Consider the following 11,158-nt stretch of genomic DNA (forward strand, 5'->3'; position numbering starts at 1 on the left):
AGCTCGCCCCTAGCGCCTAGTTGGAGCGCTCCAACAAGACTACTGACCTTAACCCCTAACAACAGCATTAACTCTGACCCTTATGACCCTAACCCTAAACCTTAACCCTAAGCTTAAACGTAATCCTAATGACCAGGGAGGTGGTTGAGTCACCTTCCCTGGAGGTGTTTAAGGCACGGGTGGATGAGGTGCTGAGGGGCATGGTTTAGTGTTTGATAGGAATGGTTGGACTCGATGATCCGGTGGGTCTCTTCCAACCTGGAGATTCTATGATTCTAGTGACCCTAACCTTAAGGCTAAACCTAACACTAATGCATAACCCTAAATGCTGACTTTAACCCTAAAAACTAACCCTAACCCCTAGCACTAACCCTAACACTAACCTTAATGACCATAACCCTAATCCAAACCCTAACCCAAACCCTAACCCCCTAATCCTCTAACCCTAACCTTCTAACCCTAACTCCCTAACCCTAACCCCTACCCCAAACCCTAACCCTAATCCTAACCCCAACCACTAACCCGAACCCTTACACTAACGCTAACCCTTACGCTAAACCTTGACCCTAACCACAAACCCTAACGCTTAACCCTAACCCTTAAGCCTAAAACCTAAACCTAACCCTAAACCAAACCCTAACCCCGAACCCTTACTATAACCCTAACCTTAACCCTAAACCCGAACCATAACCCTAACAGTTCAGGATGTGTCAAGGGACCCCCAGGACCCATTTAGAGACACCAGGACCCTTCTAAAGAGCCCCTGAAACCCTCAGGGTTTCAGCCAGGACCCATATAGGGACCCTCAGGACCCCTTTAGGACCACCAAGACCCCTCTAGAGCCCCCACAGGACCCCTTTATAACCCCAAGGACACTTTGGGTACCCCCGGGCCTATTTAGGGCCACCCAGGACCCATTTAAAGAACCCAAGGACCCTTAAGGGACCCCCAGGAACTCATTAGAGACACCCAGAACCCCTCTAGGACCTCCAGGACCACTTTAGGGACCCTCAGAACTCCTCTAGGAACCCTATGATTCCTCTAGGGACCACCAGAACCCTAGCCCTAACCATAACCCTAACCCGAACCATTCAGGACATGTCAAGGGACCCACAGCACCCCCTTAGGGACCACAGGACTCCTCTCAAGCCCTCTAGAACCCCCTGAGGGCCTCTCAGGACCCCTTAAGGGGCCCTAGGACCAGTCTGGACACACCAAAGACTGCTCTTGGACCCCCCAGGACTCCTCTAGGGACACCTAGGACTCCTTTAGAGAGCTCATGACCCCTCAAGGGAACTCCATGACCCCAATAGAGCCCCATAGTACTTTCCTGGGAAACCCCAGGACCCCTATATTGACATTAGGAACCCTCAAGGACCCCCAGAACCCATACAGAGCCCACCAGGACCCTTCTAGAGACGCCAGAACCCTTCTAGAGCCTCCTAGAACCCCTTTACGGACTCTTGGGACCCTTTAAGAGACACCAGGACCCCTCTTGGACCTCTACAACCTCTCTAGAGCCTTTAAGGAGCCCTTCAGAGACCCCAGGATTCCTTAAGCGTCCCCGAGGAACCCTTTAGAGCCCACCAGGACCACTCTAGGGACCCCCAGGTCCACTCTAGGACCCCCAAGACCAATCTAGAGCCCCCAAGGACTGCTTTAGAGACACCAGGTCCCTTCTAAGGAGCCCCAGGAACTCTCAAGGGACACCCAGAACCCATTTAGGGACCGCCAGGGCCCCTTTAGGACTACCGAGAGCCCCGCCCCCAGGGCCCCTCTATGACCCCAAGGACCACTTTGGGTACACCTGGGCCCCTCTAGGACCACCCAGGACTCCATTAGGGAACCCGAGGACCCTTAAGGGGCACCCAGCTCCTCTCTAGAACACCTATGAGCTAGGACCTAGACCCCCAGCGTCTGATTAGAGCGCCGCGCCTATAAGCCCCGCCTATAAGCCCCGCCTATAAGCCCCGCCTATAAGCCCCGCCTATAAGCCCCGCCTATAAGCCCCGCCTATAAGCCCCGCCTATAAGCCCCGCCCCCGCCCCGCGTGCGCCCAGCCCCCCCCCCGCCTGATTGGAGCGCTCCGCTAAGCCCCGCCCCTCTACCGGCCGCTCCCCCGCTAAGCCCCGCCCCTCGCACCACCGGTCGTCGCGCCCCCAGCCCCTGACTGGAGCGCTCCGCTAAGCCCCGCCCATCGGACCCCGACAAGCCCCGCCTCTCTCACCGCCTCCCAGCGTCTGATTGGAGCGCTCCGCCGAGACCCGCCCCGACCCGCGCGCGCGCTCGCGCCCCCTCGCGCCCCTTCCGGCCGCTCCCATTGGCCGCCGGGGCGGGCGGCGGCGCGCGCTCGGTGGCGGCTCGGGGCGCGCGGCGGCGGGGTCCTCCCTTTCTCCTTCCCCGCCCCGTCCCGTTTCCTTCTCCCCCCGCCCCCCAACCTCCGGCACCGCCAACCGCTGCCTCCCGCGCCGCGTCCCGCCCAAAATGGCGAGCAAGGAAGGTAGGAGACGCCCCCCCACACACCCCCCGTCCCCGGCCTCCTCCTCTCCCCGGGCGGGCGGCGGGGCGAGGCCGCGGGTGCTTCCCTGAGGAGCTCCGCCGCCCCTTCGGGACCCCGTCTCCTTCTCCTTCCTGGGTTCCGAGCCCCTGGCTCATCCCTCCCTCTCTTTTTCCCGCAGTGCTGGAGGACACGGTGGAGGAGCGTGTCATCAGCGAGGAGTACAAGATCTGGAAGAAAAACACCCCCTTCTTGTACGACCTGGTGATGACGCACGCCCTGGAGTGGCCCAGCCTCACCGTGCAGTGGTTGCCAGATGTGACCAGGTGAGAGGAGGGAATGGGGGCCTGGGATGCGCAGGGCTCTGTATCCCATTCGCTTAGTTTGCAAAGCGGGAGCTGAGGCTGCGTGCAGTGGATTGTTCCACTGCTCTCGCTGTCTCTTTTAACAGTCTCTGCTAGAGGATACAAACCACGGAAGATGAGAACAGTTTGGGTTAGACTGCTCTTTGTGAGCTTATCATGCTTTAGTTTTCTTGCAACGTTTAAAACCCTTTGTGTATGCAGAAGCTTTGAGGAAAAAAGTCCTAAGTTGGTACTTCCTAGGACTCTGCCTGAGAGAGTTGGGGTTGTTCAGCCTGGAGAAGAGAAGGCTCCAAGGAGACCCTATAGCGACTTTCCAGTACCTGAAGAGGATTACCAGAAAGCTGGGAAGGGGCTTTTTACAAAGGCTTGTAGTGGTAGGGACAGTTGATATAAACTGTAGAGGGGCAAATTTAGACTAGACATAAGGAGGAATTTCTTCACCATGAGGGTGGTGAGGCGCTGGCACAGGTTGCCCAGGGAAGCTGTGGCTGCTCCATCCCTGGAGGTGCTCGAAGCCAGGCTGGATGAGGCCTTGGGGAGCCTGGTCTGGTGGGAGGTATCCCTGCCCATGACAGGAGTTTGGAACTGGATGACCTTTGGGGTCCCTTTCAACCCCATTCTATAATTTTGTGATTCTATGTCATGAGGTGTGAAGAGAGAAATGTTTCTCACATTCTTGATATATGAGATCTAACACATTTCTATAGTTAATTCTGATCAGAGAAATTTGTGTACTAGATTAGCTTTTTCTTGAAGACTGTTTTTCTTCACGAACACTATGAACTACTATTCTGTAGAAGCTATAGTATCTGTATTTGATTTTTTTTTTAAGTCTAGACATTATTTAAGAATATATTGCTCTAAGAATAGTGCTTCATGTCCTGACTGTGTCCATGGCTCACTGTTGACCTCACATATTTTAATTTTCCCATTCTTCCACTTCCTCTGGGAAATTGTGGGCTTGCTAGTTAATTTGTTTAAGAGTTTTGAAGATGGGGATAGCTTCTGCTCATGTGCCAACTTAGATTGTGACAGTAACTTGGAGCTCCATTAAGGTAGTGAACAAGGACTGGGTCACTACTGTTGCTATAACAACTGGGTACCTCTTATTGCTCAGTTTTGAAATACCTTATGTGTAAAGTTCATGGAATAATCAGAGGATGATCTCTTTCTCCTTTAAAATTCCACCTTACATATGTGTTATTATACTTGATGGTTAGGTGATCACTTAATTTTGCATAGCAGAACGTTGGAGAAGATGCTGAGCAGCGTGAGCTAACTAGTCACGGCACGGAGAAAATGAAGTGGGGATGTGAGGGTGTGGAGCCCTTATGAGGACCACTTCTGCTTTCCTCGTATTTTGCAGATTGACTTAATATTCAGTTTAAAACCTGGTATTTCCAATTATCCAGTGTCAAAATATATAAGCCATTTAAGGCAAGGACTGTCTCTTTGTATGGCACCTGACATGATGGGACTCCTGTTCCTGATGCAAGTAAGTGCATGTGCATTGTGTGTTTTTTGTTTTGTTTCATTTCATATTTTTCTTCCCCCTCCAGCCTTATGGTGATAACTTGGAAGTGGTGTAGTGATACCTAGATTGGTTTAGGATTGCCCAAAACATTCCTGTTTCTGTGGATTCAGACAGTGTAATGAATTTGTCAATTTAAAGAATGCAGAAGTTGCTTGGTTTTGACTGTTTAGATTTTCCCTTTCAGAGATAAATGCCACTTTCCTCCTAGCCTTTCACTTATTATTAAATGTAATGTTTAGCCACCAGAAGAGAAATTCATGCGATACTTAAAAACAAGCTTCTGAAATAAAGTAATAAGTAGTAAAAGCTTCTAAGAGAAGTAACTAAGTTAGGTTGCCACTTGTCCTAAATATTTGTGGTTTATAGACTGTAGTATTGATTGTTTTCTAAATCACTCCCTTCTGGGGGAATGAAAGACAGAAGTAGGTATTGGTGTCACCTTTAGTTGTTGTGCAAATTGTAATTGTCCCTTTCATACTGTAGTGGCAATATTTATTAATGCCTGTTGTTGCTCTTGCCTTGCTGGTTGTATCTTTGGCTTGTTTACATCCGAGTCTAGTTCACCTTTTTCCACAAAGAACAGCAAGGGCGAGGATCTGTTGTATGATGCTCTCTTTTCTAGCTCCCTGAAGAAGTTTGGATCTTAAGTGTTATTGATGCTAGCTATAAGGCTTCTAGAACTTGAGCATGTAATTTTATTCCGTGCATTTATTATTCTAAACAGGCCAGAAGGAAAGGATTACGCTCTACACTGGCTGGTTTTGGGAACACACACGTCTGATGAACAGAACCACCTGGTCGTTGCAAGAGTCCAGATTCCCAATGATGATCAATTTGATGCTGCGCAATATGACAGTGAGAAAGGAGGTGGGCATGCGTGCATTCTTACATTGTGTTTTAGCGGTAGTGTTAGTAAGTGTTCTGTTTAATGGTATTCTGACTCTATGTTAAATACTAAAGCTGACATACACTTATCAGTTCACACTAATTCTAGATCATTCATTGTGACTAAGAAGAGGAAACTTCTTATTTCAGGAGAACTTGGGGAACATTATGACATACAATCTGTACTAGCATCTCTACTAGCTTTGTCAGTTGTGATGAAAACTGATACACATCTACATCAAATTGAGACTATAACTCTGAAAGAGTTTGTGTCATAGACGATTCAAAATATCTTAAGTGTGACATGGTGCTAGTCTTCCATAGGTTTTATGTTCTGATAAGATGCTTACCACTGTTTCGTGAAGTGGGAGAGATGGCATGAAATGCTGTTTCTGCGTTTTAAAATAGCTGATGTGATAAACTGACCTTTTTCTGTAGAGTTTGGTGGCTTTGGGTCTGTGACTGGCAGAATTGAAACGGAGATTAAAATTAACCATGAAGGTGAAGTAAACCGTGCTCGTTACATGCCACAGAATCCCTGCATCATTGCTACAAAAACACCATCTGCTGACGTGTTGGTTTTTGACTACACTAAGCATCCTTCAAAACCAGGTGGGTCAGACTCCTTGAAGGTAAGCAAAGTGCCTCTTGTCATTGAGTGGTAAACTTTTAACCATTAACCATTTAACTGTAATTGGGATGAAAGGTTATGGGCTCTGGAATCCAAATAACGTCCAGATCTTCAGCAACTTTAACTGCCTGGTTATGCTCAATATCATAAGAGATTCTTGATAGAAGCAGCAGTCTCCTAAGAGGATGATTTATAAAATATTGTCATGGAAACAAAGTTCTTGGGTGATAATGATGCTCTTGTGAATTGATGTGTGAGGTGAAGCTAAATAAAAGGAATTTCCTGTCTTTCAGACCCAAGTGGAGAGTGTAATCCTGACCTCAGATTAAGAGGGCACCAGAAGGAAGGCTATGGTTTATCATGGAACTCAAATTTGAGTGGACATCTTCTCAGTGCATCAGATGATCACGTAAAAATCACATCTTTTTACCTCTTAAAAAATAACTCGCAACCAAACAACCCCTCCTAATTTATGCTGTAATAGGTAAATAGAGGAAAAAACTGGGTTAGTGTAGCTGTATATTTTTATCTGGGGAATCTGGCACATATTGTAGTTACAGTTCTAAAGGCTGTCAATTGACTTGGGATGTAGTCAACAATCAGTTCTTTGTGACATTCTTGATAAAGTAAGAACAGAATGTTTTTATAGTTGTCTGCCGGAAGAAACTGTTGTGCAACAACTCTTTAAACTGGCTTGTGTCTGTGACCATAAGTTAGTTAAGATTGTCAAAGATCAGTTGAACTAATAGCTTATACATTTCTTAGTGGGCTTTTAAAAGTGTAAATTGCTTTTGTGACCTTATAAGTAATCCTTGAGCCTTGAATTTACAGAAGACTGGTGACTTGGCTCAATTCTCACGGCATATTAAGCATTCCTTTCAAAAGCAAAGAACTGGTTCAGGAGTGTCATCTATCTGTTTATATGTAGAATATGATTATTTGTTTGAAAGTTAATATGTCAGAGTCCATGTAACTGTAACATATGACTCTTACTTGCAGACTGTGTGTTTATGGGACATAAGTGCTGGACCAAAAGAAGGCAAAATTGTTGATGCAAAAGCAATCTTTACCGGGCACTGTGCGGTAGTGGAAGATGTGGCATGGCATTTGCTCCATGAATCTCTGTTTGGATCTGTGGCTGATGATCAGAAGCTTATGATGTAAGTTGGAGTTAAACAGTTTCTGGATAGTGCCTGCTGTGTGCTGTCAGTGGACCAGTCCAGAGCACTTTGATAAAAAAATGTGAATTGTGGCATGTTCTTACGTAGCTCTTCTGTTCAATCAACTGTACTAATGCTACAGAATCACAGAAGTCTGTGTCTCACTTAATGTGTTCACATCGTTTGAAAATAAGATTCAATTAATGTGTCAGCTTCCTGGTGTGAACTGTTTATGTACAACAGGCACAAAATGCTTAAAGCTTATGGAATAAAAACTGTAGCTTCAGACTTGGGTTAAGTGATAAAGTAGTCTCTGAAACTAATGTGCAATGTAATGAAAAAGAACCTCCTGTGAAAACTTCTGTTTGCTCACTCTTGTTCTCTCCTCCCTGCCCCTCCTACTCCCTCAAACCCTTCATTACAACAGTTGGGATACAAGATCTAATACCACGTCCAAGCCAAGTCATTCTGTAGATGCTCATACAGCCGAGGTCAACTGTCTGTCCTTCAATCCTTACAGCGAATTCATTCTAGCAACTGGTTCTGCTGACAAGGTTATTACTTGTGTATACTTAAAAATTTAAAGCATTCTAGATGGCGGTTCTATAGCTATTATAGTAAAAACAATTTCTTGTTACTTCTCCCAGACCGTGGCTCTATGGGACCTTCGGAACTTAAAACTGAAACTCCATTCTTTTGAGTCTCATAAAGATGAAATTTTCCAGGTAGGTAATTTCTCACAAGCTGTAGAAAAAACAAGAGTACTGACTTGGACAAGAATGTGTAGATCTTCATGTGGTAACCCACCACAATAAATGGGTCTCTGTTAAACATTAAACAGTGAATCTTGTTTCAAAAAATACAGACAATATCACAGTTTCTTTCTACCTTTCCCCACCTGACTCTGAAGCAAGTAGTCAACAGCTTATTGCTATAAAGGTACTAGGAGTTTGCAAGTACCTTCAGCACAGCTAGAAGGTTTCTCTAAAACATCCTGCTGTAGAGAGCATTTGGGTTCAAATGTGATATTGTGAACTCTGACCATTTTGTAGGTATGACTAACAGTGGATTTTAGACAATTAAATTTCATTATACAGTAAATCTGTAACGGTGAAGTAATTAATTGAGCAATCTTAAGTCTTTAAAGCACTCTATTTGAGTTCACATCCTTTGTGCTGGACGAAACTATTGATTATAGTTGTTGAAAATTAGTAGCCAGGTGCTGGTGCTGGTTATTCAGGATGTGCCTTAGAAATCAGTAACTGCTCCAGTCAGGTTCTTTTCCCTAACAGGTTCACTGGTCTCCTCATAATGAAACAATTCTTGCTTCAAGTGGTACTGATCGTCGTCTCAATGTATGGGATCTAAGGTGAAGAGCAGTTTGTTTCTTTTGATATATATATGAACAGATGGGGTTTTTTTTTAAAAAAAAAAAAAGGCTGCAGACCTACTTTATTTGGGAGACTTGATTTGTGCTGTTCCTTGCATGCTTCACTCAGACTTGGTCTTTTAGCTGTACAGCAGAAGCAGCACAGTGCTTCTGATGTTACTTCTCTGTATGGATTTTTTGCTGATAGAGTTGTTTTCTTTTGTCTTTACTGAAAAGTGATTTCAACCTCCATGTGCTTCACAAGTTAGATTCTGTTTCAGTAATGGTAGCCAGGCAGCTGATATTTTATACCAGTGAGAAAAATCAACAGCAAAAGTAAATACTGGAAACAAAAGCTAGGAACTGTTAAGTGAAGCTGATGTAAGATTCGATTTTAATTATAGATTAACTAATATATTAATATATAATTTAATTGTAATTAAATCTTGCAGTAAAATTGGAGAAGAGCAGTCTGCAGAGGACGCGGAAGATGGGCCTCCTGAGCTGTTGGTACGCTTTTGTTCAGGTTTCAGTCTGCTGACATGCTATGTGCAGTGTGATCCCTTATGACTGCACTACTACAACTGCAGCAGTTTATAAAACTTTTCACCTCCCTGGTTTTCAGTCTGTTGCTCTAACTTGCAGTAGACATTGCCTGCTCAATTCAGAAGGTAGTGATTTCTTTCAAAGCTGTACTGGACATTTTTTACACATCTTTATTGTGGCACATATTGGCTTGTGCTTGTCGATACTCTTTTGTAACTAAATGCATGTAAAGCCAAGGCCTCAAATTGTTTATCTTGTAGTAGACTGGTTATGTCCCATGGAGCTAACCTCACTGATGCAGAATGTACAAAGGCTTATGCTTTGTTTTGCTTCCTTAGGAATTAAAAATGCATATAGTTTGGCTTCCCTGTTTCCTATATAGCTGTGTAAGTGCTCGTATAATTACGTGACGTAGTGGGTATGAAGTATGGATGGATTTCACAGCCCAGCCTTGTGTGAAGTACACTATTTGAGGTTGTCAGTCAATTATCGCTATAATAATGGGAACCGTTTTATTAAATGCTGGCTCAGCGACTGCGTTTGTGTTCATAAGAATGAATGGAATGTGCCACTTTACACACACCTTTACATCTGTATTGTGAATGTCTAGTAGCAAGTTTTTCTTCTTTGTGTAGTTGTCAGCGTGATGAATTTAACTTCTGAATCTTGGATTTTAACAGATTTCTCTCTGGAGATGAAACAACTTACTAAAGCTTGTGGGTTTGTTTTTTAACAGTTCATTCATGGAGGACACACTGCCAAAATTTCAGACTTCAGTTGGAATCCTAATGAGCCTTGGGTAATCTGTTCTGTGTCAGAGGACAACATAATGCAGATATGGCAAATGGTGAGTGTCACAACAGCTCCTGAGTTCCTCTGAAGCTTGTTGCATAAATGAAACTTAAATTACTTGTATCTTTTAAGGCAGCTTGTGTCTTTTATGATTGGAAGTAGTTTATCCTGTGTACTTCTTACACTGTTTCATTGGAGGGTAAGACTTCCAAAAGAAAACAAAGACTAAAACAACCTGAATAAATGAAGCTGCTGGCTAATTCCTGATTCCAAGTATTAGGTACTAGTTAATATTAAGAATAGGTTTGGCAGTTGTGAAATTACATCTGATATTAGCCAAATCTTACCTTTCCCCCCTGTTCTTTGCACATTAATGCAAGATGTCCTTTAACTCTCCACTTAGTTCATATTATTTTGCATTACAGGAATTTGATCAGTTTTCTTATAAATGTGGAATAAAGTCACTTGGGAATAATTTAAGCTAAAAAAAAGTAGCAGACTTAAATGTGCATCATAGGTCAGGCATTTGGTTTTTTTATACCTGTTCTTTAACTTTTTTCTATGATCAGACTAAGATTGAAGTCCAAATAAAATGTTCATATTAAAGCTAATGGTTAAATGGTGGATGCTTATGCTACTGAAATAAAGCAATGTGAGAAGACAACTGCTAAAGTCCAGCCTCTGTGTGCACACTCCTAAATTTAGTTGCCTTTTAAGAAAAAGCAGGGAGAAGATCCCTTTATGGAGGGGAGGGATGTCTGTCCCTTCTTCATATTATCACGTTTGTGTAGAAGATGCTTTAAAAACAATTGTCTACCGCATGTAATGTAATGTTTTGTGTCTTTAGGCAGAAAATATTTACAATGATGAAGAACCAGATATAGCAGCAGCCGAATTGGAGGGTCAAGGAACATAACTTTTCTTCTTTAAGGAAATACTGGGCGTGACATTATAATATAATTTGATTACTGTCTACGTTAAAAAAAAAAAAGCCCCTAAAAAGAAACAATACCAAAAACTTCCAAGAAACATGAACCCAGGCATAAGCTTTACTTCAAAATCAGAATACTCTTAATCAGGCACAAGAAGCTTGTATAGTCAAGTTGTCATGGAGTACCCTTGGTTGTTCGGGCGCTTTGAGCTATTGTATACTGTACAGCAATTAGCTTTTAGGGCAAAGAAGTATTACTTTAAATAGCTATGTCTATATTTTTAAACAAACTTAGTGAGTTCCTGTAAATAAAACAGTCAAATCCTCACTCTTCTAGCACAGAAAGTATGCAAAAAAAAAAGAAAAAAAAAAGTTTTTTATTAATATGTAAAAAGAGCTTTTCACTTTTACACAATACTTTTGGATTGGCTTTGCATAAATAAAATTT

The 11,158-nt window shown here is 43.6% G+C and overlaps 1 protein-coding gene across 1 annotated transcript; it reads left to right on the forward strand.

Annotated features, from left to right (window-relative positions):
• The first annotated feature begins 2,373 nt into the window (after positions 1-2,373).
• RBBP7 (RB binding protein 7, chromatin remodeling factor) lies at positions 2,374-11,158 on the forward strand. The gene is made up of 12 exons (XM_069874491.1): positions 2,374-2,500; positions 2,679-2,823; positions 5,121-5,263; positions 5,720-5,893; positions 6,206-6,321; positions 6,912-7,072; positions 7,500-7,626; positions 7,720-7,797; positions 8,365-8,441; positions 8,894-8,951; positions 9,724-9,834; positions 10,627-11,158. Exons 1-12 carry the CDS (start codon positions 2,485-2,487, stop codon positions 10,693-10,695), a joined length of 1,275 nt encoding a protein of 424 aa, XP_069730592.1. The 5' UTR covers positions 2,374-2,484; the 3' UTR covers positions 10,696-11,158.

This window comes from Phaenicophaeus curvirostris, chromosome 1, assembly GCF_032191515.1.
Source record: "Phaenicophaeus curvirostris isolate KB17595 chromosome 1, BPBGC_Pcur_1.0, whole genome shotgun sequence".
Taxonomy (NCBI): domain Eukaryota; kingdom Metazoa; phylum Chordata; class Aves; order Cuculiformes; family Cuculidae; genus Phaenicophaeus; species Phaenicophaeus curvirostris.